The sequence below is a fragment of the Chelonoidis abingdonii genome, chromosome 9, assembly GCF_003597395.2.
Source record: "Chelonoidis abingdonii isolate Lonesome George chromosome 9, CheloAbing_2.0, whole genome shotgun sequence".
Taxonomy (NCBI): domain Eukaryota; kingdom Metazoa; phylum Chordata; order Testudines; family Testudinidae; genus Chelonoidis; species Chelonoidis abingdonii.
In genome coordinates, this window is record NC_133777.1 from 70,656,611 (window position 1) to 70,684,518 (window position 27,908).

The 27,908-nt window shown below is 51.5% G+C and overlaps 1 protein-coding gene across 1 annotated transcript; it reads right to left on the reverse strand.

Annotated features, from left to right (window-relative positions):
- Window positions 1–7,934: 7,934 nt before the first annotated feature.
- Window positions 7,935–27,812, reverse strand: WDR93 (WD repeat domain 93). The gene is made up of 16 exons (XM_075069681.1): window positions 27,457–27,812; window positions 26,510–26,705; window positions 25,341–25,405; window positions 23,874–23,956; window positions 22,930–23,053; window positions 22,280–22,318; window positions 20,304–20,391; window positions 19,078–19,261; window positions 18,753–18,823; window positions 16,470–16,556; window positions 15,267–15,398; window positions 13,782–13,977; window positions 13,057–13,117; window positions 12,336–12,492; window positions 10,944–11,127; window positions 7,935–9,274 (listed from the first exon to the last, which is right to left on the reverse strand). The coding sequence occupies exons 1-16, from the start codon at window positions 27,721–27,723 to the stop codon at window positions 9,175–9,177; spliced, it is 2,034 nt and encodes a 677-aa protein (XP_074925782.1). The 5' UTR covers window positions 27,724–27,812; the 3' UTR covers window positions 7,935–9,174.
- Between the last annotated feature and the right edge of the window lie 96 nt (window positions 27,813–27,908).

Genomic DNA, 27,908 nt, shown 5'->3' on the forward strand with positions numbered 1-27,908 from the left:
GGTGAGATCAGAATCCAGCCCAAAGGGTGGCTGAATCAGGCCCTATACGATTTAGGGGAAGATTACACCTGGCATGTTCTGCACACCTCAATTCCAAGAACACAGACAAACTACAGGGGAGTTCAGATAAATTCACTGAAAATGGGGGATGGGCTGGAAGGACTGGCCCAGAGCATTAGGAGAGTGAAATGTGTAGAGTGTGGCTGAGTGATGTACTACAACTGTCTACAAACACTTCAAGAGCTTAAGCACAAGGGAAGGAGAAGAGCCGTGTAGCCTGGTGCTGGGACCAGGGATCTATTGTTGAGTAGCATGACGAAACTAGGCTATACAAAGCCATAGGGAATGTGATCGGCTACATGAACTCAGGTCTCTTCCATTTCCTATGGTTCTGTCATAGCACTGGGGCTATTTGTGGTGAGTGAGGGGAGTAGAACTGGGCCTGTAGGGAGGAGGTATCACCTCTCTGCTCCATGGTGAGCTCTGGATGCTTTCTATGTGCAGTCCAAAACTGGTCTGGGACTTTTTGCTACTGCATTGTATATCTAAAGCACAACTGATCTATCCTTTACTATCCCCTAGTCTGCTTCCCCACTGACTGTCTTGTCTTAGATTATTTGGCTTAATTATTATCTGTATTACCATATGGACTAGGCCTCTTTTGCGCCAGGCGCTATACAAAAACACAGAACAAAGACAGTCCTTGCCCCCAAAGAGCTTCGTGTAATTTATTTTCCATGTTAGCTCTCATTTCCCCTCCTCCCTACAGAGCAATTTGCTCCCCAGTCCCCTCGTGTGACTCAAGGGAAAGAAATCAAAGCCTGGGACTGTTACCCTTTCTGGTGTACCTTCTCAGCTATGGGGCACCTTTGAAGGGGGCACTTCCTGAGGCAATTGTGGCCAGGGGATACTCTGGTAGCAAATTCACAGTGAGAGTAATTAAACATTGGCACAAGTGAAAAGGGATGGTGGTGGAGTCTCCATCACTGGAAATCTTTAAATCAGGATTAGTTGGCTTTTTCTAAAGGATATGGGGTAGTTCAAAGGGAATTATTTTTTGGGGGGGGGGGGGAAGGAGAATTTTGAAGAGCAACTAGAAAAAGATTCAAACTAACTGCAAAAAAAATTTAAGTACATCAGAAGAAGGAAACCTGCTAAACAATCAGTGGGGCCACTGAACGATCGAGGTGCTAAAGAGGTCTGCAAGGAAGCAGGGCCAGTGCAAGGATGTTTCGTGCCCTAGGCGAAACTTCCACCTTGCGCCTTCCCCCGTTCCCAAGCCTCCACCCTGAGTGCCCCCCACCCTTCGTGGCAGCTCCCCATCCTCCGCTAAGGCGCCAATCAGCTTAGGCGCCACAAGCCTGGGAGGCAGGAGAAGTGAAGCAGTCACTGCATGCTCGGGGAGGAGGCAGGGCAGGGGTTAGCTGGGTGGGGAGTTCCCCCGCGTGCTGCCCTCCCCCCTTACTTGCTGCAGGCGGCGCTCCCCTGCCCCAGCTCCCTCTGCCTAAATGCTGGCAGCGACCGGGGAGGCCGAAGATCTGGCTGCCACAGTCGCTGCGGAAGAAAATGGTGCCCCCCAAATTCTAGTAGCCTAGGTGACCGCCTAGGTCGCTTAAATGGTTGCACCGGCCCTGCAAGGAAGATAAGGCCATTGCAGAGAAGCTAAATGAATTCTTTGCATCAGTCTCCACTGCAGAAGATGAGGAGGGGGGCGGTTCCCACATCAGAGCCATTCTTTTTAGATAACAAATCTGAGGAGCTGTCCAGACTGAGGTGCCAATAGAGGAGGTTTTGGAACAAATTGATAAATTAAACAATAATAAGTCACCAGGATGATATTCACCCAAGAGTTCTGAAGGAGCTCAAATATGAAATTGCAGACCTAGTGACCGTGGTGTGTAAGCTATCACTTAAATCAGTTTCTGTACCAGATGACTGGCAGATAGCTATTGTTACAACCTTTTTTTAAAAAGGGCACCAGAGCCGATCCTGACAATTACAGGTGGTAAGCCTAACTTCAATACCAGGCAAATTGGTTGAAACTATAGTAAAGAACAGAATGTTCCAACAAATCATGTTCATTTATGTGAATGAAGATTCAACATGGCTTTTGTCAATGGAAATCATGCCTCACCAATCTACCCCAATTCTTCTAGGGGGTCAACAAACATGTGGACAAGGATGATCCAGTGGATATAGTGTACTTGGATTTATAGTAAACCTTTGAGAAGGTTGCTTGCTGAAGGCTCTAAAGCCAAGTAAGCAGTTATGGGATAAGAGGGAAGGTCCTCTCATGGATCAGTAACTGGTTAAAATACAGGAAACAAAGGGTAGGAATAAATGGTCAGTTTCTCAGTGGAGTGAGGTAAATAGAGGTGTCCCCTAGGGAGCTGTATTAGGTCTAGTGCTGTTCAACATAGTCATAAATGACTTGGAAACAGGGTAAACAGTGAGGAGGCAAAGTTTGCAGATGATACAAAATTATTCAAGATAGTTAAGCCCAAAGCAGATTGCAAAAAGTTACAAATGGATCTCCCAAAACTGAGTGACTGGGCAATAAAATGACAGATGAAATTCAGCCTTGATAAATGCAAAGTAATGCATATTGGAAAACATTCCAACTATACATATAAAATGATGGGGTCTAATTGATCTGTTACCACTCAAGAAAGAGATCTTGGAGTCAGTGTGGCTAGTTCTCTGAAAACATCCACTCAATATGTAGTGGCAGTCAAAAAAGCTAACAATGATAGGACCCATTAGGAAAGGGATAGATAATAAGACAGCAAATATCATGCCACTATATAAATCCATGGTACACCTACACCTTGAATACTGCATGCAGTTCTGATACCCATCTCAAAGAAGATATATTAGAATTGGAAAAGGTACAGAGAAAGGCACCAAAAATTATTAATGGTATGGAACAGCTTCCATAGGAGGAAAGATTAAAAAGACTAGAACTGGTCAGCTTGGAAAAGAGAACAAAGGAGGGATACGATAGAGGTCTATACAATCATAAATGGTGTGGAGAAAGTGACTAAGGATGTGTTGTTTACCCTTCACATAACACATGAACCAGGAGTCATCCAACTAAATTAACAGGCAGCAGGTTTAAAACAAACAAAAGGAAGTACTTCTTCATACAACACATGGTCAACCTGTGGAACTTGTTGCCAGGTGATGTTGTAAAGGTCAAAATTATAACTGGATTTAAAAAAAGAATTAGGTAAGTTCATGGAGGTTAGGTTCATCAATGACTAGTAGCTAAGATGGTCAGGGATGCCACTCCACGCTCTTGGTGTCTCTAGGCCTCTGACTGCCAGATGCTGGGACTGGATGACAGGGGAATAACTTTGATTGCTCCAGTCTGTTAATTACCATTGAAGCATCTGGTATTGGCCGCTGTCCAAAGACAGGATACTGGGATAGGTGGACCATTCGTCTGACCCAGTATGGATATTCTTGTGTTGTTAAGTTCTGTTGCCTGGGTTAGATGGGAGGTCAGACTAGATGATCACAATGGTCTCTTCTGGCCATGGAATCCATGAATATTTCCACTGGAGAAATGCTGCCAGGGACAAGAGGAGCACCACGGGGGGCCAGAGTCCCCAGGATATGAGGAATGCCACCCCATTCAGCTGTCTGCATTAGTTCTCCCTCTTCACCTCTGTTTGCAACACTCCTCACAGAGGTCATGGGGAACCCACCTTTCCCTTGGCTGGTAAATATTTAGGTGGACCTGCCCCTTTGTGTTCAGATGTGAACAGAATCTGAACTGGATCAGTCTCAGATTCCCCATCACTGCAGCAAAGCTGAGCGAGGAAACAGGATGCGTGTTTCACTTCTCAGAAGGGGTAGCGGACCATTTAGTGACATTAAAGCAGAAAACCATCTCCCATAAAAGCATGAAACAAAAGCTTGTAACAACCTGCTTTCTCCAAATTGTGCTGCTTGAGCTCCCCCATGTGGATCTCAGTGCCATTGTTCATTTTCTCGCATAATCCTTTGAGTTCAATACACTTTTTTTTTTCTTTAAAAAATCATAAATGGCTAAGTTCCACACTCAGTTAAACCCAGGAAGCTGCTTTGACTTCACTAAGGACAGATTTCAGCCCCTCCAAAAGAGCAATCTAAACCCTGATGGATTTATATCTCTACTTTATATTGGTATTTACAAGGCTTTTCATTAGCTTCCCAGTGGTGGCAGCATGGTCATGGCCCCAGCTCTGCAGTCACCCTAGCGGCTTGGCTCAAGTACTTTGAGGCAGTGGAAGGCGTGCCCTTTAACAGTGGAAGATTAACTGCCTAGGATCCTCTCCAGAATGTTTATAAAACTGTTTACTGTGGTCCAAAGCACAATGTACATTTTAAATAGCTGATCATACCAACAATTCTGTAGGCCTCAGGGGAAACGGGAAACAATTGGCCTGCATTAAAGTCATGACTAAAAATTGAGACACTTCATCAGCATCCTGCAACTGGTTATTCCTTTCTGTTCTGTATGGTGTCTCCCCGCCTCTAGTTATCTTGGTCAGACACATTAGTAGGGCTTTATTCATTACAGTTCTGTGTTTGTTAATAAGCACGTCTGGGAATAAATACATTCAACCAAACTGACCACCTGTTGAAAAGGTGAATACATCGGGCCCCCATTTCATACCCCTTCTTCCAGGGATGACTGCTGTGAAACCACAGTTGCTCTTTGGGGGACAGTGTCAGGGCATGTCCCAGCCATAGATCCTTGTCGGTGTGTGTCTATGGCAGGGGGGTTGATCTAGCCATAGTGCTGTTGTAGTGGCTGCATATCATGTCTGCTGCCGTTCCGCAGCCAGGGAGCAAGGTGGGGCTGGAGAAACTTGCACAAAGGAAACATGATGCTTAGCTGCAAAGTCGGGCTCTTTATTTCTTACCCTCCCATCCTTACTCTAACTTAGTGTAGGATTTTTAAAAAAAATAGTTTGCTTAAGTTTTGATTAAGGAAATATCTGTGTGTTGTAAAGAGAGGCCCTGACTAGGAGGTAGAAGGATGGCCTTGCAAATGAGTTATAAGGCCTAAAGGGAATGCAGTAGGAAGGATGTCTGGTTCAAAGCTTAACTAATGGAATAAAGGGAAGCATCTAAGAAGGCCTCTGACTGATAGGGGTGACTGCGGATGGGTTTCAATAAGAACTTCTCTTAAAAGGAGCCGACATGGAGCTTCCCACCCCACAGACCAGTGTTATCGCCATCCTGTGTGAATCCAGGTGCAATGAAAAAGCTGTTGGCCAGCAGGAAGGAGGGGAAGAGATTAAGCAGAAAAGACCCTGGTTGAGGGGCTGGGGGGAGATTGTAAATCTTATTTGGATCAAAATTAGGATGAGTTGTCTAGCTAACAAGTGATTTGAATGTGGTAACTGGCTCTGACGTTTGTTTGTTGCAGGGTATGAAAGATATGAATTTGAAGGTTCTTTCTCAGACCCTACTATCATGCTGGACTATGCCAGGATGAGACTGTCATCCCTAGGTCTGGCCTATTTGTAAGTACACTGATCACATGCTTACGAATACTTTTTGTTACTGTATTGGGTGTAGTATATTACAGATTATCTATTTAGGCTTTGTCGGCACGTTTCGAGCAATTGTATACATACCATTTGGCCTTTGGATTTAATAAAGCAATTTATGGTTAAATTAGTGTTTGGTTTCCCATAGCAATATTAATTCAAATAACATTATTATTTCCAACACGTAGTAATACACCTCTCAGTGAGGGTGGCAGCTTTGAATGGTTAAAGCTAAATGAGTTTTGAAAGGCAAAACAAACATCTGAACCTCTCTAAGTGTGTAAAGGATCATTTTCTTTCCCACTCATGCCCTATGCTTCGCTAGCTGAATGGGTTTTCTTTACACTTTTCCCCCAAAAAATTGCTGAAACCACCCATGAAAACTTAGGCCAAAACAGAGTCCTGTTGGGCAAGTGATAAGTGATTGAACATCCGGGGGAGGGTGTGGGGGGGCTTGCAGTGAAAATTGGCATCTCCCAACCTGGGCTGGTGTTACTGGAGAGCCACAATAATTCTATGCTGAGCCTTTGAGGTTTGGAAGACTAATATCTGGAGGGGTTAAATTAGCCACTAGAGGGAGCAAACAGTTACAAGCGCTAACGGAGATTCACAGGGAAGAGTTCTACAGGGCTAAGTTTTATATTGACTTCCTGCATTTGCAAGAGCATTCTGGGGTCTTGGTCAGCTCTGTAGAGGCTGGGCTTCTCTCCTACCTTCTGTTTAATGATCTGAGGCCCCACCCATTGCTGCTTACTCCTGGAAGCCAACAGGACTACCGTGGCCGTGAGAATCACATTTTGGTGGTGTTTAAAAGATCAGACCCAAAGGCCATATTTTAAAAGCTTTTAGGCACAAACTTCTGATTTCAATTGGAGCTGGGTGCCTAAATACCCTTGAGGGTCTGAGCTCAAGTCTTTGGTAAAGAGCCACATACGTTTAAGATGCACTGTAACGAGAAGCATATGCAAGCAGAGTAGCACTAGGAACAGAAAGATTGTCTGCTATTGAGTCACAATCTCTGTGCAGAGTCCGGGAACTAGCCACAGGTGTAATTTATGACAAAGTTGCACTTAAAAAGCCAACGGTTAGTGTGCTGCTCTATTGCCACCTTCCTGGGGAATTCCCCACAGATGAAATGGGCCCCACTACCCATTGCATGTTACTCCCATAGGTCACGAAGGCCACAAACATTCAGGGCAAAATGGTTTGGTCCTCACTTAGGCAAAACGCCCCAGTTTGAAGTCAGAGAGAGAACTGCCTGAGGAAAGCCTGTGGGATTTGAACCTGACTGCAACGCAATGTGACTGCTGCCCTGTTGCATATCCCTGGAGGATGTTGGTCTCTTCTCCCCAGATCTGCCACCTGCCTCCGAAGGGAAAGATTGCTTACTGAAAGTCAAAGCACTCAGCAGTCTGCAGCCCACTGCTCTAGTGACAACTGATCACAAGGAGGCAGTAGTGGCACTGTCTAGTGTTAAATCTTTAAGGGCTGACTTTCCCAAGGGGCAATCTCCCTTTCGCAGCTGCAGTTTATGCTTGTTCCATGTACCCCAGTGATGGAATTGTGCCTCCAGCTTATGTAGGCTGGGCCTCAGACTTTTGGAAAACTTACCCCCAGAACCAAGGACGGACTGATTGATTCAAAGCCCACTGAAGTCAGCTGGAGTTGCAGGGAATGCAGACCTGGGCCGTAGATCAGCTCAAACCAAAACATATTCTTTGAGCTCCCTCTGCTGCTCAGTGGAGTCATCTAACAAACACTGGGCTTGATGCTGCTCTTCTCAACATCTTATAAGCCAGTGGTTCTCAAAGCCGGTCCACTGCTTGTTCACGGAAAGCCCCTGGCGGGTCAGGCCAGTTTGTTTACCTGCTGTATCCATAGGTCCGGCCGATCACGGCTCCCACGGGCCGTGGTTCGCTGTTCCAGGCCAATGGGAGCTGCTAGGAGCGGCACGGACTGAGGGATGTACTGGTCGCCGCTTCCCGCAACCCCCCATTGGCCTGAAGCAGCAAACCGTAGCCAGTGGGAGCTGTGATCGGCTGAACCTGCGGATGTGGCAGGTAATCAAACCGGCTCGGCCAGCCAGGGGCTTTCCTTGAACAAGCAGTGGCCCGGCTTTGAGAACCACTGTTCTAAGCAACCTGCAGGGTGGGTGAGTGTGGTTCTAACTCTCCCCAACCCATGCAGCCCCCAGGAATCTTTTAGCAGCCTCTCCAGTCCAGAGTGACCCAGTCTTCTTATTGCTCCCCCAAGGAACATCTGCTGGGTCCAGGCAGAATTGGTGTTCAAACAGGAACAAATCCTAAGCACAGCCAGGTTTGCCTGGCTCTGGGTATCCAGCAAGGCCCAGTGTAGAAGTTACTTTCTCAGGATTGTAACAGCAGAGGTAGTTTGTGAGGGCAATGCCCAACCCCATATGTCCTACCAATAACTAGCACCTCCATGCACTGCTGGGAACGGAGTCTGAATTTCCTGGCCAAAGGTGGTCAGTATTTCTCCATTATCGCATGGGACTCAAGTCCAGAGTCCTACTCCTACACCCTGTCAGTCCCAGGAATGTCACAGAGGCAGCTCTGTGGGCTGCAGGCACCCCCTTTCCCTGACATGACATGTGACAGAGTCCGGGAATAATGACTGCTCTGTATAGTTCCCCGCTTAGATGACAGAGTTAGTGTGATTGCAAGGAGGCAAGACTAGAAATCAAGCCAACCCCCAGCACTGTTCTGCTCCTCCTCCCATCTCTCTCAGGCCTTCCCCCCTCTTCTGTTCTTCCTCATCCTTTCCCCATGGCAGGGGTCCAGATACCACAGTGCCAAGAACCTAGATAAATGGGTAGATCTCGCTGGGCTGACTGAAGATCCTGTGGACAGCAACACTTTCCTCAGGTGGAGTTTGGGTAGAGAAGTGATGCTGGCTGGAAGAAGCATCTAGAGGCATGGCCAGTGCCAGCATAGGCCTCTAACACTGTGTTGGCCCATCCTTGGTCAATAAAACTTGTGATTCGGGGGAGCATCTGGATTCCCTGTTGCTGCTACAGGCCACCAATACCATGTGGGACAATGGTGCCTTTGTCCATCTGCATTCATTGTCCTATTCTCTCCCATCCCCAGGCTGGTTAAATTGCAAGGGGATGAGCCTGTGGGGAGCCCCAAAGTTGATGGGATAGAAGAACAATCTCACTTCAGTGCCAATGCTCTGAAGTACCACAGACAGACAAACAGTGTGAAGGCCTTTACTGAAAGGGAGAGACACGGATCTAACTGCATTGATGAAGCTTCTGCTTAGGCTCAGACTTTCCATGTCTATGGGGGACTCAAAGCTGCGCTGCACGTTCTCTAGCTGAACTACTTGGGCTTCTGGGTCCCTCTCTGTGATGAGCAGACACTGCTATCAGAATGCCCCAACAGGGTGCAAGTACCCATGATGAATGAGGGGAGGAGGAGCTGCTCCCTGCTGGCCTGGGCTGATCAGTGGGCTTGGGTTAGAGGTGGGGGAAATCAATCAGTGGGATGAGCTGCCTTGAGGTGGAGACGAGTCAGTCAAAATGCCAGTGCTAGGCCAGGCTTATGGGCCTAGTGCCAACCCAGGGCTGCGAGGTTGATCTGAACTATAGCTCCTCCTGCCCCCATCACTTCTTCCGGCCCTTCCTCTGCAGGGCGGCTGCATGCTTCCGCAGCTGGCTCCAGCACTTGGGTACCTGCTGGCTGAGTCCTGGCAGGTGCTGCAGCCTAATGAAGAGAATGCAGGGGCTCAGACTTTGTTTTTCCCCATCCTTGAGCCCTCTGGGCTCTACTGAACCAATTCAAAATAAATCCGTGCACATTCACCACCCCCTCCAGCGCAGACTGAGACCTAAAACAGCCAGACACCTCTTTGCATGCCATTCAGGACACTGAGCTGGGCTGCAATGGGCCAGAATGTCAGCAGCCAAGCTGAGGGTGCTGCATGTGTACCTGCTATGGACTAAGCTAAGATCTGCTACAAACCTGAACCTCTGTGGGTTGGTGAATTGAGCTCTGACTGTCAGAGCAATGGGGGTTAGGGGGGTCCCCAATTTTCATAGTAGAAAGCTGCAGGCCGGAAAGGCTTTTCCTCGGGACAGATCTACGGGGAGGGGAGGCATTACTGAGCTGGTGCTATAGGGATGAAAGGCTCTCTGTGCCCTGAGATAGCCTGCCACTCCCCTGGCTCAGGCCTAGGAGAAGAGAGAAACCTGCTAGGTCATTCAGACACGCACGCATGCGCTTCAGCCTCTCAAACTTAAGGCCTGATCTAAAGCCCACTGACGTCAATGGAAGGATTCCCATCAGGGCCGGCTCCAGGCCCCAGCATGCCAAGCACGGGCTTGGGGAGGCATGCCGCGGGGGGCGCTCTGCCAGTTGCCTGGAGGGCGGCAGGTGGCTCCGGTGGACCTCCCGCAGGCGTCCCTACGGAGGGTCCGCTGGCCCCGCAGCTCAGGTGGAACATCGGCAGACATGTCTGTGGGAGGTCCACCGGAGCTGCGGGACCGGCAAGCGGCAGAGCGCCCCCCGCGGCGTACCGCCGTGCTTGGGGCACCGAAATGGCTAGAGCCGGCCCTGATTCCCATTGACTGGGATCAGACAGGCTCTCAAAAGTAACAGCTCAAGACACAGGTCATCCAGTAAGTGATACGACACTGCCATCTAGTGACAATATGAGAGAGCAAAGTCTCTGCCTAGCAGATGGAATTCCTGCATCAAAGACGCAATAGTTCCTATTCGAGCAGAAAAACCTACTGTGCAGGGGTGGCTCTAGCTTTTTTGCCACCCCAAGCACAGCAGGCAGGCGGCCTGCCTGCGGGAGGTCTGCCGGTCCTACGGATTCGGCAGCAATTCGGCAGCGGGTACACCGAAGCCACAGAACCGGCACACTTCCCGCAGGCAAGCCGCAGAAGGCTGCCTGACTGCTGCCCTCGCAGGGACCGGCAGGGTGCCCCCTGTGGCTTGCTGCCCCAGGCACGCGCTTGGAGTGCTGGTGCCTGGAGCCGCTGCTATTACTGTGTATGTTCAATGAAGGAGGAATCTGCCCTGAAATTGTGTGCATGGGGAAACAGAATCAGCTGGAGAGATCCCCAATCTCTCCCTTGCTGTGGCTGGAGCAGTGTCCCGAGGGGCAGAGCTGGATGCTTGAGGTGGAGCGTCTGTCTGCTCTTTGGCACGGACCCAGTTCCCCCTGTATAGCCCAGAGTTTACTCCAGTCTCACTCCAGTGATACATAAGAACAAATCCTACCAGCTGCCTGAAGTGACAATCCTGCCTCAGGCCATTCTGGAACCTCACTGGGCCCTTTGTGCTCTAGGGTGGGACCTGCCCTACCAGGAGTGTGAGCCAAGTCCCAGCTTCCAACACTCCAGACTTCCTGGTGGGAAAAGCTTACCTGTCACGGAGGAAAATGTCACATCTCTCGTCCCATGGCAGGTGCTGCAAGGAGTCAGGAGGAAGCTCTGGTACTGCTGGGAAAACCTTCATGGACTGGTAGGACTCAAAATAAAAAAGGAAGATGGAGCTTTGATTGTCCTTGGTCTGTGTTGGCAGACCAGCCTGCTGCTGCTGTTCATCCCCTGTGTGCCAGAGAAGAGAGGACAGGGTATCTCAGTAGGATGCACATTCTGCAGAATCATCACAGGGGACCAAGAGTGACCCAAGGCCACCATAGAGCTGGCTGCACTAATCTGCGTACGCTGTTCTCAAAGTGCTCTGATGTCAAGCTACTCCGCTGGGGAAGAAGAGAATGGCCTCATTCAAAGCAGCGATCACTATGAATGACCAAACAGTCCTGAGCCACCAGCTGGCCACACAGGCCAAGGTCTGGAGTGGGCTCTGCTAGAAATCCACCAGCGTGGATGTTCTTGCACTATGGCCTGCACAGCACACGCTGGGGCTGGCAAAGAGCTGGCTGTGCACGTGGTGCTGGCTCCTCGTCCCCCGTGTTCCCAGCTGCTACGTCACCCTGGAGAAGCTACTAATACATCAATACTTTCCCAGTGTTACTTGCAGCAGTGGGCTATCTGAGAAACTAACAGAAGGGATGTTCTAGTATCGCAAATGGGAGGGAGGACGGGCCAGGTGATGGCTAACAGGAACCAACTGATGGCAAGTAGGATGGGACATGTCTAAAAAACATTCCCTCAACTAGCATGTTGCCCACCCTATGAGTAAGGCTGAGGACCCCTGCACCAGGCTACGGGGAACGATATAAGCACTCAAAGTCAACCAAAAATTCAGCCCCAGTGCTGCTGTTTCATCCTAGCAGCACCAGCATTTCCAGTGCCCTCTTCTCCAGGAGACCAGCTTCAGGGAAAGGGGAGGCAGCCAGTCTACTCAGCCTGTTACTTTGGCCCATTTCAGCCTGTACAGCGATTGAAGCATGGGACGCACACTGCAGTCCCCATGGCCCAAGCAATGATGTTTAAAGCTTTCAGTCCCTGCTGCCTTTCCCCAGTAGGAGACATTGAAAGGCCAGCATCCGACCTGTGAGCAGCTTTCAGTGGGGCCAGCATGCAGACAGATAACGGTGCACAGATGCCGCACAGCAATGCTTATTGGCCTAGTGTCCGGGGTAGGTTGTGCAGATCTGGCAGCCACACCGGGAAACCCCACCGCCATTTCATATTGTGAGTTGACCCTTCTATCTCCTAGGACTTGCTAACTTGAAACTCCTTGGCAGGAGCTGGAGACCCAGGGCCCCCTTTCCCCTCCCACCTGTGACAGGAGTGCATGGTAGCAGGTAGTTCCCTCCACCCATTCCCTTCTGTGTCAGATTCCCTACCTCGGAGGAGCAGGCATTGGTTAGTGGCATCCACGGTAAACACTGGTTGCCAGGGGGATGCTACTGTGTGAGAGGGTGGGGTGATGAAGTGGCAAACAGTCTGTGGCGTGGCAGTATCTGTGAGGCACACTGTGCCATCCCAGGAGAACACCAGCACCTGAAAGAGCAACAGGGCACAGGAGCTGCATGGAGAGCACTTGCAGGGCCATTCCCATTGCCCTTGGCTGGGACTGGGGCAGGAGAAAGCCCTGAAAGTCTTAGTGGGCTGCAGGAACCCTGCAGACCGGAAATGAGGTGCATGGGCCAGAGGTGTGTGGAGAACCCAGGGCTGCAATAGCAGAAATGCTGTGGGTCAGGTTTGAGGTGAACAGCAGAGCACAGCTTGCTGAATGCTTGCTGCACTTGGGCTGGCTCCAGCCAGTTGCTTTTAACCCTTTATTTTCCACAAGGTCCTTGTGCCTGTTTTGAAACGGCTGTCCATCTCCACTGGTCACAGGGCTCCACTTGCCACCTGGAGTTTATAACTGGGGGGGTTGGACTTGCCTTGTGACCTCTCCACACCTCCAAAGTTGGGGATTTCCTGGGGGTGCTGCCGCTCAGCCCTCACCTCAGCGCTTGGTGCCTGGGGCCAGTTGCTAGTGTTGTGCCCCCCAGACCCTACCGCACAGCCATGCTCTTCAGAGGATACAGAACCCTAGAGGGCATGACTTCCAACACTCACTGCACCAGGAAAGGCTGGAATCGGTGCTACTGCGCTGATGGTCTGATCTGGGTCCTCAGACCTGTAAAATAAACCCACCCTTAGGATGCTGCTTGGGAGCAGACGTAGCACTTTGAGGAGCCGGGAGAGCGAGAGCTGCAGTGCATGACGCAGGGGTTCACGGGGGATTTAGGCCAAATGCTGCCCTACTGAGATCAGCAAACTGGGAGCTGGCCCTACCCTCAAAACTCTGATTGGCAGGAGCATGAGCAAACAGAAGTTGGGCAGGCACAAGGTAGGAAATTCCATCCCAACTTCTGTTCCAGGCTCTCCAGGCACCAGCAACACCTTGCAGTGGCTACTGCAGGGACAATGCTGGTTGAGATATGGCTCCAGGCAGAGCTGTAGGGACAAGCCAAAGGGCAGCCTGAGCCTGTGGTCTCATGAGCCCGTGTCACACTGTGCATCAGCCAGAGCTCAGAGGCAAGGAGATGCCCCGATCCATGCCTGACAGACTGTGATTGTGTATTGCTGCTGCTGCTAAGGTTGAGTGTTTGGTACCGATAACGGGGTGGAAGAGTTTGCTGGATGGATTCCCGCCTCCCCAAAGACAGTGGTGGGGTCTCCCAAGGGGAGGGGAAGTGTTTGCAACTCCCTTCTAGCAAAGGGGAACCCCCACCACGCCACTGAGACAATTGATCTGACCTGTGACCAGCCTCCCTGAGGCCTAGCAGAACCCACCTCACCTGTCTGCCAGGAGCACGGTCCTGGACTCTCTGGGCCCTGACACTGTAACCAGGTGGAGAGACCCATCCGTACACAGCACCAGAAGCTGCACTTTGGGCCTAGGCAGCTGGTCCCTTGGGGCTGCAGATGTCTGCAGGAAGTGGATGGTGCGGCTGAGACATCCCTCTGGAAGGGCAGTCACAGCTAGTGGAAATCCTGGGAAAGGCACAAGCACCCAAAAGTCGGAAACAAACACCAGTTTGGAGATACAGGGGCCAGCACTGAATCTGGCTTCCACCTGAGAGCGACTTAGCCTGACACCAAGGAGGTGACCTCCATGTGAGGGAAGCTCAGCATGGTTCCATGCCACCCAGGCTGAACTAATGGGCACCTCTGTTATTACCATACAGAGCTAGTGACTTGTATGGGAGGGAAGTTGAGCATAGCTCCATCTTACTGGGTTGGCTAGGAACTAGGCCAGGTTCTGTTTTGGGCTCATTTTCCCTCCAGTACTCCTGGCTATGGCGCAGTATGGGAGGGTTGCCACCTTCTCAGCTTTGAACTGATGGACGCAATCTTTACATTGCCATGTGGCGGTGCAGTATCACAGCATGCTGACACTGCATCACCAATGGATTTGGGTGAGACTGTGGCCTGCCCCAGTGCAGTCACACGACTGGCCCAAGTACAGAGTAGGGCGTGCTCTTGAACTTTGCTCTGGGATAGTCATTGCATCATAGCCCGGTGATGCTGTGAACCTCTCATAGTAAATCGTAAGGTCATGATGTGCTGACACTGCTTCAGCCCCACAAATAGCTTGAGGCTATGTTGTCCAAATGGAGGAATGTCCCCAAAACATTCAGGCAGGGCACTTATAGGGTGACCAGACGTCCCGATAAAAATCAGGACCGTCCCGATATTTGGGTGATTGTCCCGTGTCCTGACCGATCTTTGGTTGGGATGATATTGTGCTCTGCTGGCAGCACTGGTTTTTGGTTTTGTTTTTTTTTTTTGCTCCGCTCGCAGCATTCGACCTTTTTTTTTTTTTTTCTCCACTGCCAGCGCTCGGCTTTTTTTTTTTGCTTTGCTGGCGGACACCCCCGCCCCCGCCATGTGTCCTGATATTTTCTTCATCTCATCTGGTCACCCTAGGCACTTATAGCCTTAACTGCTGCAAACATAACTGTTGGCCAGCCCCAAAGACATTTTGATTTCACTGTCCTCTTGCAGGACAGGGGATAGTTCTGTCAGAACTGGAACTGGCCCCTGAAAACTCAGGCCATGTGACATGAGAGACTCTGCTACTCAGCTAAGGCACCTGAGATGTTTGGCCACCTGCTAGGGAACCAGCGAGCCTGCAGGTTTTTTTGGAAAATGTTCTTGAAAACCCTCTGTGATCCCCAGCTGGCACATCCAGACCCCCAAGTCCCAAGAGAGAGAATCCCCGTCAACCTCCCATCAGCCTCCCATAGGTACCCATCAATTCCAGCAATGGGAGAGCTCACCTAGACATCTGTCCCACACCGTTATCATCCCATCTTCACATGCCAGAGCCATATAAGAGGAGCAGGAGGTGACAGCTGAGCAGGTGATTGGAGCGGCACATGGCCAGACAGTGTCAGGTTTTATCTCAGCATCTGGAGTGAGAAGCATGGCCTCTGAACAGCTGAGCCTCATCTTCAGGGAGATGGGGAGCCCCCCCCAACCACCCACATCAGCTTCTGGTATGTGTTAGCCTTCTTGGGCTAAGTACAATGGGTGCAGGTCAGGAGCTGCCTGCTGTAGTGGCCTCATTTGGGACACTGTCCATCTGGAAATCCTCACCATCCAGCTGCCACCCTGGCCTAATGGAGAAATGTGAATCATGGGGCCAGTTCGTATCCTCTCTTATGTCTCACTTCTTCTAGCTAATAAAAGCTGGTAGGGCTGCCCAGAGGATTCAGGGGGCCTGGGGCAAAGCAGGGGAGCTCGGTGCTTGTACTCACCAGACAGCAGTCTGGGTCTTCGGTGGCGGGGGGCCCTTCAGTCGCTCCGCGTCTTCAACAGCACTGAAGGGCCCCCGCCGCCAAAATGCTGCCGAAGACCTGGACCGCTGCTAGGCCAGGGCTCATGGGGCCCCTCTGGGGCCCAGGACAAATTGCCCCACTTGCCCCCCACCCCTGGGCAGCCCTGAAAGCTGGCTCGACCCCTTCTCAACATTGGCCAACCGAGAGTGAAATAAAGTACTCCCTGCCCCTCAGCCCTGGGGCTAAGGATGCTGCCTTTATAGGATTCCCATCCCAGTGTGTCTGGGAAAACAGTCTCCTTCCTGGTGTCGTGGGACTTTTAGCCCTTAAGCCTCTTCCTCATACCTGGGCAGGGTGGAAGCACTCTCTGGTCAGCCCCAGTTTTCCTCACTGCTGGTTGCTGTGAATTACTGACTCAGAAATGCTGAGGCTGTGGGAGACTGAGCTCCATGGGGACAAACACACAGTGCCCTACCAGGGCAAAAGGTATGGAAAAGGTCAGAGGCCATGCCCTCTGGGACATGTCAACCTGACAGTGGGGGCCCTTTTTGGGTCAGGAAGATCCTAGGGAAAGGTCAGAAGATCTCCTGCCAGTGCAGGGTTAAAAGGAAAAACTTTTTAGTACAAACCACTTTCTTTTGAAATCTACAGCAGCAGTCTGAAAATAAGTACCCTCCTGCCCCCCATCCTTTCACTTCTTACCCATTTTCTCCTTTGATGGCCGGGTGAGTAAATACAGGCAGAGATTGTGGCTTCCACTCCAATGCACACTGATGCCAGTGGGCACATCTGGAAGAGGGAGATCACAGAAAGGAGAGGGGAGTGGGCAGCTCGAAAGCCTTGGTTGAGGGAATCCGAGCTACACAGAGAAGTCTCCTGTGCCAGCTGCATCAGCACGCTGGAGAAACTTGTCTGGACCCCGCATCCCTTGGAGTTTCTCATTCAGAGCCAGAAATAGAACAAAAGTTCTTATTCCTGGTGATATTTTTTCCCTGCCTGTCTGTTCTGACTGCCTATGTCAGCCCCTCCCCCACACCTGGCAGTCCCCATTACAAGAGGTGGTCCAGGCAGCAGGAAGCCCAATCAACCACTGGGACACAGAAGTGTTTGGCAAGAGAAATTTTTTGTGCAGTGATATGAGAACTATGCCCCTCTGCCTTCAACAGCCATGCCCCCAGTGCCAGCATATACTGGGAGCAGCAGGCACCTGACCTATGACAACTTCCTTAGGGCCTGGGCCACACAGCTGGTTTGAGTGATGAGACGTTGGCACAAAGATGGCAGGCTAATGCACTGGTGCCACTTGCTGACTTGCCTGAGGACAGGAACTGCTGGTTAAAATGCTGGTGACACCAGCTGGGTCAGCGAGAGGAAGGCTGTTTCTTTCACTGCATCCCAGAATTCCACAGCAGCCAAGCTGCTATAGTAACTCAACCAGTCAGGAGCACGGGGTGTTCCCAAATGTGTCCATAGGGGGAGTCACATATTAACAGGGAGATTGACTCAGGAGACCTTCCCTCCCATTCCCCATCGCCTGGCCCTGCCTCTCTGTCATTCGCAAACCCAGAGCACTCATCTGATAGAGTACCGGGGAAAAGCATTTATGGATTTGGGGCTCATAGTGGCATGGTCACCCACTCCTGCCCTGAAGGGCTTGAAATCAGTCCCAGGTACAGGGCTGAGGCTGCATGAGGGCTGCTGCTAGGGACAGAAGCAAGCCTTGGCTGATTGGGGAAACAGCCACAGCTGTGACCACGCCCCAATCAGACCATAGCTGGCCCTATAAAGGCCAGTGAAGCCAAGTGCTAAGAGGATTCTTCCTCTAGCTCTTGAGGGAGAAGGGCCTGGCTGCTTGGGAGCTGAGCAAGGTACCTAGGGTGGGGTGAAGGCTAAAGGAGCTGGGGTGCTTCAGCTGGCAGAACCCCCAGGCTGCAGGCCTTGCTAAAGGCCAAAACAGGTACTGGGGCTACAGAGGGGTAGTCTGGGGTAGGCAAAGGCAGCAGGTCCAAACCCCCCTTTGCCAGTGATGAATGGTATATACACTGCAGTCTGCCCCAGTGGGTGGGGGCTAGATGGTGACTGGCAGTAGCCATACCCTGAGGTGTGGATAGGGGGTTGGGGATTCCCCTGGGAGGGGAGACCCAGAGAGCTGAAGGGGTACTTCCAGGGGGAAGCACCCAAGGGAAAGGGGCACTGGGGTCTGGGAGGGACACAGGGGCCAGTGACAGGTGAGACTTGGGCCTGCAGAGGGTGCTCCAAAGGCTGGAGAGCTAATTCCCTGAACAACCAGCAGGAGGCGCTGCAAGGTGAGTTGTCGCCCCAGCCCCATTACAGGGCTTCTTTAGTGCAATAAGAACTCTTCTTCACAAGGGACAATTAACTTCATGGGCACCTTCTGCTCTTCTCTTCCTCCCACTCCCACCCTCTTGCTCTCATCTGAGAGGAAGAAAGAGAGCCAGCTCTCCATGCATCACCAACTGGGAACATCTGTTGCAGCAGTTTCTGTAGCTGCTGAATTATAAACCAAGATGGCTGGACATGGACAGAAAGCTTCACTGCTGAATCATGAATTGGCAGAAGGTAGTAAGCAATGACACCTGTTGCCCCTGACCTACTCACAACACTTCCTGGCCTATGGCAGTGCCCACTTTACCCTGCTTTAGTTAGACCCACAGGAAAGTAGCCAGTCATCCATATAGTCCTGCATCCTCCCTCCCGGGTGACCAATGTCAGATGCTGCAGAAGAGGATATAAATCTTCTCTTGTGCAGTAATATACCATGGGGCAAGTTCTTATGAACCCAGCTGGCATTTTGCATATGCCTAGTGCATGAGGATTGATAGCCCTGATCATTTTTATCCTGGCTTATGTCTTTGCAGATGCTGTTTTTTGTCATCTTAATGCCTGATCTAGTTTGAAACTCAATATCCTGCAGCAGTGAGTTCACAGGTTAATTATGTATTCTGTCTATCCGCTTTATATTACCTGGATGTGCTTTGATTTCGAGACCGATCTGCAGTATCCGGCTGGGCAGGAGAAAATGAAACACAGCAAGGCTGAGAAAGGAAGGGATAATAAATACATGAGATGGAAATACCTTGATAAACAGAGCAATTCAACATGATCAGGAGTGGCTGTGGCCATACTTTCATGGCTTGGGAGCAGGGAGCCAACCTCTTGTGCCACAGTTCAGAGTAATAGTTGGAAAGTGCCCTGATGATGATGGAGTGTGATAGCAACTCCTATGAATCCCTGGGCTGAAATGCCAGCATGCACAAGGGGTGGAGCTGCACTCCTGCATCCCTCTCACCTGGGTTTCTCCTCCTTGCTGTCACGCTCACTTTCTCTCTCCAGACGCTTTTTGAAGGTGCTGCGAAAGATTGCATCCTGCTGTTCCCATTGGTAGTCTTTGATCATGTGATTCTGCCCCAAGCCGATCACACTGCCATCATCAATCTTCATCAGGGCCTCCAAAGGGGTTTTAAAAGTGCTTCCTGGATGGTGAACACCAAGGGGGAGGGACAGAGCCCCAGAAGAAGCAGAATTCATTGAGATCTAGGAAGGCTCTTGCCCAGTGGTTCTCAAACTGGGGCCGCTGCTTGTGTAGGGAAAGCTCCCATTGGCTGGGAGCAGCGAACCGCGGCCAGTGGGAGCCACGATTGGCCGGACCTGCAGGCATGGCAGGTAAACAAACCAGCCTGGCACACCAGGGGCTTTCCCTACACAAGCAGTGGCCCCAGTTTGAGAACCACTGCTCTTGGTGGGGGAAGGATAACCCTTCCCCTTTCATGTAGGGTCAACACCATTGTGGAGGTGGGAGACTTGAGTCCATTCTCTCTCCTTTGGATGGAACCACCTCTCCCAGGCCTTTAACCTAGCATAAGGCCCATATCCCTGGCCAGGAGCCAACTCCTTTTACAACAGCAATGGGCGTTGCTTTCTGCCTCGCCTATCCCTGGGGAAGGGGCCCAAACCCCAGGCTGCCTCCCTCTGTGTTTTTTCTCTCTGATCAGCTGCTCTACCCCTCTATAGCTGGTATTGGATAGGGATCATGTGGGCTCAGACAGCCAGACTGAGTCTGACACTGCCCTTGGTAAGAATAAGGGTGGAGGAGACAAAAAGCCACTAAGACCAGGCAGCGAACAAGAGGAAGAGATTCAAAGCTCCATGGGGTAGGGGTAGTATCTGCATGTGTGTGTGCTGTACCCCACTGCCACAGAGCCTTGGTTGCAGGTGGGGCCTTGGGCACCACTGTAATATACGTAATAATGCAGCTGGGATACTAATAGCTGAGTAAGCAGCAAGTCCCACTCCAGGATCAGAGATGAGCCACAGGCAAGGTAGCACCAGCGGGCATTTTACTGTAATTTTTTATCTTTCTGTTGCTATCCAGCCACTCACGCAGAGAGAAACATATGAAAGCACCCAAAGAGAGAGACAAATATGCAGACAGGCACAACCATTATTACTTAACCAGACTTGAGTAAATTCCCACTTCCCCACCAAAAACAAAGCCCCCGAGAGAAGGGGCCTGACCTGTCAGAGGTTTGGGCGACCTGACCTTCAGCAGCAGCACTGGGAGACTCAGCTTAGTTTCAACTCTGTTTGCAGACATGGGTGATTCCTACAATGGAAGAGACAACCACCCTGAGCACCGGCATATCCAGGAGCTGCTCTGTGGCCTGTGCTGCTTCATGCTACTGACAACAAAGTTTTCACAGTTGAAACCTGCAGAATTGTTCCCTGGCGTCTCAAACCTTCCTCCCAGGAAGGGTTCGCAACACTCCCCTCCCAGCATGCTGCTCCCACTGTCACTGTGTGCACTATGTAGGCCATGCCTCATCGGCCTGAGGGATGGAGCCAAAGCATAGCTTCCATCAGAAGGGAAATATGCACTGCCCCATGGGATCCTACTTTCATTAGCACTCCACCCTCAGCTCTTCCCCAGATGCCCTATCACCCAGTGCTCCAAATACCCTACCCTTTAGGGTACCTTAACTTACTTTCACCTCTGTAGTTAAAGGACTTACCAGTATGGGATGGCCTCAACTGGAAGAGGTGGAGCCTTTAAATCTTGATTTAAAGGCCTTGGGGTTCTCACTGCGGCTGGGAGCCCTGAGGCCTTTAAATCACCCCCGAGCTACCAGCTGCAGAGGTGGCTGGGAGCCCCGGTGCTCAGGGGCAATTTAAAGGGCCCGGAGGTCTGGCTGCCACTACTGCAGAGGACTTCCGGGCACTTTAAATTGTCAATAGAGCCCTGCCGCCGCTACCCCAGCGCTCCGGCAGCCGGGCCAGTGCGGTAATTTAAAGGGCCTGGGGCTCTGGTGGCAGGGAGCCCCGGGCCCTTTAAATCGCTGCCTGAGTCCTGCTGCCTAAGCCCTGGTGTAGCAGCGACAGGGCTCAGGTGGCACTTTAAAGGGCCAAGACTATGGTAGCTGTGGGGAGCTACTGGCCCTTTAAATCTCCTGAGCCCCACTGCTAGAGCCTTGGGGTAGTGGCAGCAGGGCTTGGGCAGTGCTTTAAGGGGCCAGGGCTCCCTGCAGTGGCTGGAGCCCTGGGCCTTTAAATCACCACTGGAACCCTGCTGCTGCTGCTACCACCCCAGGGTTCCAGCAGCGGGGCTCAGGAGCAGATTTAAAGGGCCCTGGGCTTTGGCTGCTGCAGGGAGCCCCAGGCCCTTTAAATCACCAGCCTGGGAAAGCCGGTCCGGTCCAGCATGGTGTACTGGCTCTTGCCGGTATGCTGGACCTGACTGACTGACTGACTTTCATCTCTGCCTAGCTACCATTAGGAATCCCTCCCCAAAAGTCCCTGGATGCAGCATGGTCCTGGTTACAGCATGTGATGTCTTCAGGCTCCAGTGAGAGAGAACCGGGGTTGAGGGATACTCAGATTGCTGCGGAATATAAGAACCAATGTGGGTTTGAAGGTACCTGTGATGGGCTAGAATCCCTTCTGCTTGGTTGGGAATGGGGACTCGGACACTTGCCCCAAGCAAGAGGCCAGCATCAGGGTCCTGCTTTGATCAGGGGGTTGGACTAGATGACCTCTTGAGGTCCCTTCCAACCCTGATATTCTATGATCAGCTTCCTGCCCTCAGCACTGGTCTTTGCACAGAGACGTGGCTAGGTACCTGCATGTGGCTTAGTGAGACTGAAGACCTAGGTGTATGCAAGGGGGAAGGGGAGTACTTGGAGCAGTAGAGAGGGGAATGTTAGGTGTTCATTTGCCTTAGGTCTCAGCCATTGGGGGTGGGGAGCTGGCCCATCAGTGCTGACCAGCAGCTCCTGTTAAATGGCAAGGCCAGCCTCTGATGAGCTGGGGTCTGGAGGGGACTAGCCCAGCTGAACATTGGAATGGACCCACTAGATGCTTAGAACAAAGAATGTGGCCCAGATTCCTGGCACTCTTCCCCAAGGGCTGGGATGCAGGGAGTTCAAGGTTCAACCCCCAACTCAACATCTATAATCTGCCTGGAGAGCTTGGTAAATTCTCACTCAGGCCTTGGTTACCGTTTCTGCAGAGCCCTGTCCCAGCAGTTCCAGACTTTTCTGCCAAGGAAATAGAAGAAGGCTGTGGTTAGTTCACACAAGCTGGCCATGGTAATCCAGAGCATCCCCTTCTCCACCTGAGCAAGTGGGGCTCTGACACACAGCCAGGTCTTCTTTTTGGCCTGGAACTGAAAAATGAAGCCAATTCAAAGAAGCCCAGACTGGAGAATCAGCTTCCCTGACTCACACTTGGAGCTACCACACCCAATTCTCAGTTACACTAAGGCCCTTTTGGGCCATTCTGCCAGTATGAAGGGTATTTCAGGGGGTAGAGATGGCTCTCTGAGAAATCACCCTGCACTGGACCCCTCCCCAGTTGGGGGCAACACTTAGCGGGAGGGGAGCACATTTGAATTGTGGCCTCTGATCTAGAGGAACCACCTTGGAAAACTTGTCTTGTGGGTGACAATAGTAGCCCAACAATACAAGGGGCTTGTGAAATGTGGGTTGGGTGACAAGGTCCCCACTTCCTTCCCCATCAAGGTGCTGACAAACCCACCCAGCCTGGTCAGTGCAGCCAGTGGTGCTGTGAGAACAAGGGCTATGGAAAGAGATGGAGGTGAAAGGACAAGACAGAAGGTATCTCGGTAGGAAAGAAAAACATTTTGTACCATAGACGCCTGGCTGAACCGCCTCTCCCTGAAAGATGACACTGCTGCAGCTGCCTGGGAATGGTCTGTCTCCTTCAGCCAAGACTCCTTAGGCAATCGGTAGATCTCCAGCCAAGCTTCTGTGCTGCCTGCATTGGGAAACTGCATTGAGCAATTGGAAAGGAGGAGAAAAGGTTTCTCAGGCAAGAGGACTCTGCTGTTATGTACCCTCAAGAATGGGATTAGTGTTCCCTTTCAAATATAGGATCCCCCAGCTCATATCCCCACAAAGTCCCATATCATGGATGCTGATCTAGGGAGTACAGCTATACAGACTGGTCTTCTATTGGCTGCCCGTGGGGTGTCAAATGTCCTGCTTTTCTAGCCCTCAAGGTTCCAGCAGAGCTCCCTTGTGGGGCATAGAGACCCTTCTGGGGCAGAAGGAGGCATTCACATGGCCCTCACTGCTTTGAGACTAGAATTGTGACTAAGAAACTCCTGTGCTTTGGTGAGGGTTGTTTGCTGCAGTAGGTTTGGGGAGGGCGTCTCTCTGCAGTTCTCCAGCCTGTGTCAGAGCAGACAGCCTCTCAGTATACAGGCCCATATGCTCCCAGTGTAAATGTGGGGCCTGAGGACAGGATTGAGGAGCTGGGGTCGGTGATTAGAGCAGGAGGAAGGAGTCTGCTTTGCTTTGAATGGCCTGTCTGGCAGCCCCAGAGTGAGCTGCCTTCCATGAGCTGGCCGCACAGGCTGGATCCCTGCTGGGCCTTTGGCAGATGAAAGGGAGGAGCAGTGTCAGCCCTCCTTGCCTGGAAGGACAGGTTGGGTTGACTCAGGAGAGCACTGGCGAATCCCAGAGGACCCTCTCTAGACTGGTGAATAAGTTTTACAAAGCTACATGAGCTGCAGGCCCCACCCATTGAAGCAGGGCAGCCAGCATTTGATACACTGCAAATCCCTGGCACTTGCCTTGCAGCAGGATGCCTGCATAATCGCCCCCCTGGGAGAGCTCCGCCTCCACACAGGTGTTTCTCTTGCTGATCTCTTCCTGCCAAAGAAAGGCATGCTGGCATCAGAAAAGGCTGGGGCTGCTTGCTGTGGTGCATCCTTATTGCTAATGCACCCGGGAATTTGACTGGAAAGAGGCAGGCGCCCTGGGAACAGGTCCAGGAAGAATGTTCCATGTGCAGAGGGTTGGTGTGGGAGCAGGAGGGGAGGAGGAGAAGATGCCTTTGTTCTTGGGGGTTTGCTCCTGTTCCAGGATTCTCAGGGAGGGCTGGTGGCCAGAGGTGCCTTTTTTTGTGCGCATTGGGCTAAACTGCTGTGTCCATTTCCTTCGACTCCACACCTCATCAGTCATGTCTCCACTGGCTTCGTGCAGCAGGCTCTGCATTGGGCTACTCTTCAAAGCCACCCACGAGCTCCAGCAGGTGCAGAATGTAGCTTCCGCAGGGAGAGGAGTATGGGAGAAAGGCAAGAAGGAAGCAGTGGCATGGGCAGAGCAAAGGTGATAAAGGCAGAGAGGGCTGAGAGCACAGACTGGCAGGGGGTAGACTGGGCAGGGGCTTTAAGACTGGGACAGGAATCTTTACAGCCATCTATGGTTTGGGCCCTCAGTGGGGAGCCTTCAGCCCTGAGATGTTCTTCCTGAAGCCTGAGCAAAGGCTCGTTCCCCTGGCCTTTGGCCATGGGGCGCCCAGGGTGTCTGTGATCCCTGTAAGGCTGGCTTTGGGTAGTGGGGGTGTTTGCAGAGAGTAGGCTTGCAGGGTCCATGTGCCTGCTGCCTAGCCTGAGGGATGCTCTGAAGCCAGGGATGGCAGCAATGGGACGTCCTGCTGCCCTGTGGGGTTTGTCACAAAGGAGATGTGCAGTGCACAGAGGGGGAGGGGGGTCAGGAACCTGTCGGGTGGTCAGAGCCCCCAAAGCCTTGACATGCAGCTATAGCCCGAGGCCCAGCCCCCTGCGAGTGGCTTGGGAGGGCTAAGGAGCTTTTCAACATGCTAACGAGGGGAAACAAGTACAAATTGTCCCCCAGCCCAGAGCCCCTATCCCACCCCTCCACCTGAGCCCCTCCAGCCCAGCACTCCTATCCCTGTGCCTGAGTCGCTCTGGCTCAGTCTGCCAGAGTCAGACTCCACATTATTTAAAGATAGGCTTCTATGGTGTTGAGCTTGTTTGTTGCTGAACACTGATCCACCCCTGGGATTTTGACGTCTCAGAGATGATTCCGGACATAACCTGGGGTCTGGGGATAACATGGGTTCAAAGAGGGTTACAGGCGAGTTGTGCACCATTGACCCAGTTAACAGGACCTCTGACCTCCATTCCAGCTGCTGCTCTTAGCAGTGTGGTTCCCGAGTGCTGTTAGAAATCCTGAATGTTTACTACACAAAGGCTTTCGCCTCAGTGCCCGTGGCACACACAGGACTTACCACTTCGTTTAGGACTTTGATGAGCAGCAGGCTGACCCTGTAAAAATAAAAGAGTCGGGCAAGTCCTGGAAGAGAAAAACAGAGGCAAGAGGTGAGTGGGAAGAGAGTGAGGGGCACAACTCAGCTCTTTTGGAGGCTGCAGTAACAGCACTAGAACTAGGTGCCTTCTGTGGCTCTCAGAAGGCTCGGCCACAGCTTGCTGCCTAGTGACACGCAGAGCAGTGCTGATGGCCCCAGCCAGAGGGAATACCCATGCTGCAGGGGAAGTTTGCTCCCCAGACTGGGCAGACAGACTTATGCTCGCTCCACTTCAGCTAGCATGCTAAGAATAGCGGTGTGGACATTGTGGCACAGACGGCAACTCAGGCTATTGGCCGAGTCCAAGCCCACCCGACCCCCTGCCTCTGAGCTCTGGTGGCTAGTCTGAGCTGCTGCTCTTGCTGTCTCATCCATGCTGCTATTTTTACAGTGCTAGCTTGAGTCCCACTAGCATGAGGTCTGTCTGCTTACTGGGAGGCTCGCTGCTAGCCCTCATCCCCAAGGAAACAGCTTCAAATAGGAAAGGGGAAGGTGGGTGGGAGCCCCAGGCATTTTCATACACTTTTCAGCTATTGGAGTCAGTGCAACAAGGCTCAGAACTTGGAAAGCATCTATGCATCTGCCTTGCTAGGGGTGGGATTTCACACGTCCTCCCTCCCACGCACACCCTGGGATGACCACATTAGCCAAGTCCAGCATGGAGATGGCCTGTCTCCAAGGAGATTTTCTCAGATACAACTTTCTTCTCTCTAATGAAAAGAGAACTTAAGCCCACTTCATTAGTGTTGGACTCAACCAGAAGCCAATGGACCCTTCTGGGACTGCTGCATACACTAGTATCATGGTGGGGCTACTTGATCCAATATGGAGCTGACAGATTTTTCTCCTCATCCGAACCTCCACACTGCAGCACAGGGAGGGCACTAGCCCTGGGGCTACCCCCCACTCTGAAGTCTATTGACTAGTCCCCATTGTTTGCAGGATCCTCTCAAAAATGTTAGTCATGCTTATTTCCACCCTGCTTTACCTCTTTTCCACTGCCACCCACCACTTCCATTCCATCATAGCGCACAAGTTTGTCCTCAAAATTCCTCCCACGTGGGACTTGAGGAAGCTCATGGGGTACCTACCCATGTCATCCACAGTAACAAGAAGGTGGGTCTCATTGCCAAGGTTGGAGGCACGGATGGCACAAATCTCTAGCTTGGTTGACTCCCAAGCACAGATCCGTTTACAGCTGGGCGTGTTGAAAACCGCAAGCCCTGTGGAGAGCCCAACAAAGACATGCTGTCCAGAGGCTGCAAGGCAGTTGGCTCTTCCCATCACCTGCAGAGATGAAAAACAAAGCAGAAGAGAACATGACCCTGCCCTGCCGCCCCCTAATAGGGGGTTTGATCAGCTACGCCAGCGAAATCCCATGATCTCACTAGGGCATGAAGTCTAGCTCCAATCTCAGAAAGATACCACCAATATCAAGGCTGAGGCACATCTTCAAGGGAAGCTCTCCCTGCCACTGCCAGCACTAGGGATAAACAGAAGACTTCAATCTCCAGGCACCATTCAGCAGCACTAGAGCTTTCCCACTTCCAGCTACCCCCACAGGAAGAGTGGAGCAAATGCAGACATTCTGCAGCCCGTGAAGTCCCTGGGCACCATGCAGCTGCATTCGATGTTGCTCTGCACCATTTCTAAAGTATTATTTTTGAAAACACAGTTGAGTTTGTCCATATGATAGCAATAGATTCATCAACTTCTCCAGAATAAGCAGGTGCTAGGGTCAGTCTGGCGCAGAGAAGGAGAGGGTGAGCCTGACATGATCGAATACCACCTCTCCTCTTTCAGAAAGGTGTGATGGGCACTGAAATGGGCTAAGTCCTGTACTTCTCAGATGAGCAAGTTTAGAGCTGTAGTCTTGTGGAATGAAATTGAAAGCGAGGGAAATGCTAATGGAGTCCCAGGAATTTAAATGGGCGGAGGAGTGACAATGGAAGAAGAAAGCAAAAGGAACTGAACTGACACTGCCTTGACAAACTGTTGCAATGACAGGTGGCAGCTGTGCTGTGAAGGGTCTCGGTACCTGGAATTCAGCTGTGGGCAGGTACAACGTGGGCTTGACCTTCCGTATCTGTGCCTCTCGGGGTGCCTCCCTCTTCTCAATGATTTCCCAGGCCTGCTCGAATACTAAAGTCACCAGTTTATTGATCATCCGGAAGGGCTGAGGCAACGAATCAAAGATTTGATCGGGATCCTGCAGGAAGAAATTTTCTTCCTCATCCTTCTTAATCCAGTCCTTTTCAGAAGGTGGAGGGATCTCCAGGGGACGTTTCCGGATATATACTGGCATCTTTCTGCCTTCCCTGGTGTGATGACAACACAGGTGCCCGACACAGTAGTCACAGTAGATGGAGAGACCCAGGAAATCCTACAGTAAATAGATCCAGGAGATAATGGGAGGAAATGATGATTATACTTAGGAACTAGCCACAACAAAGAAGGAAACTTCCTATCTTTATATGGAGAAATGACTAT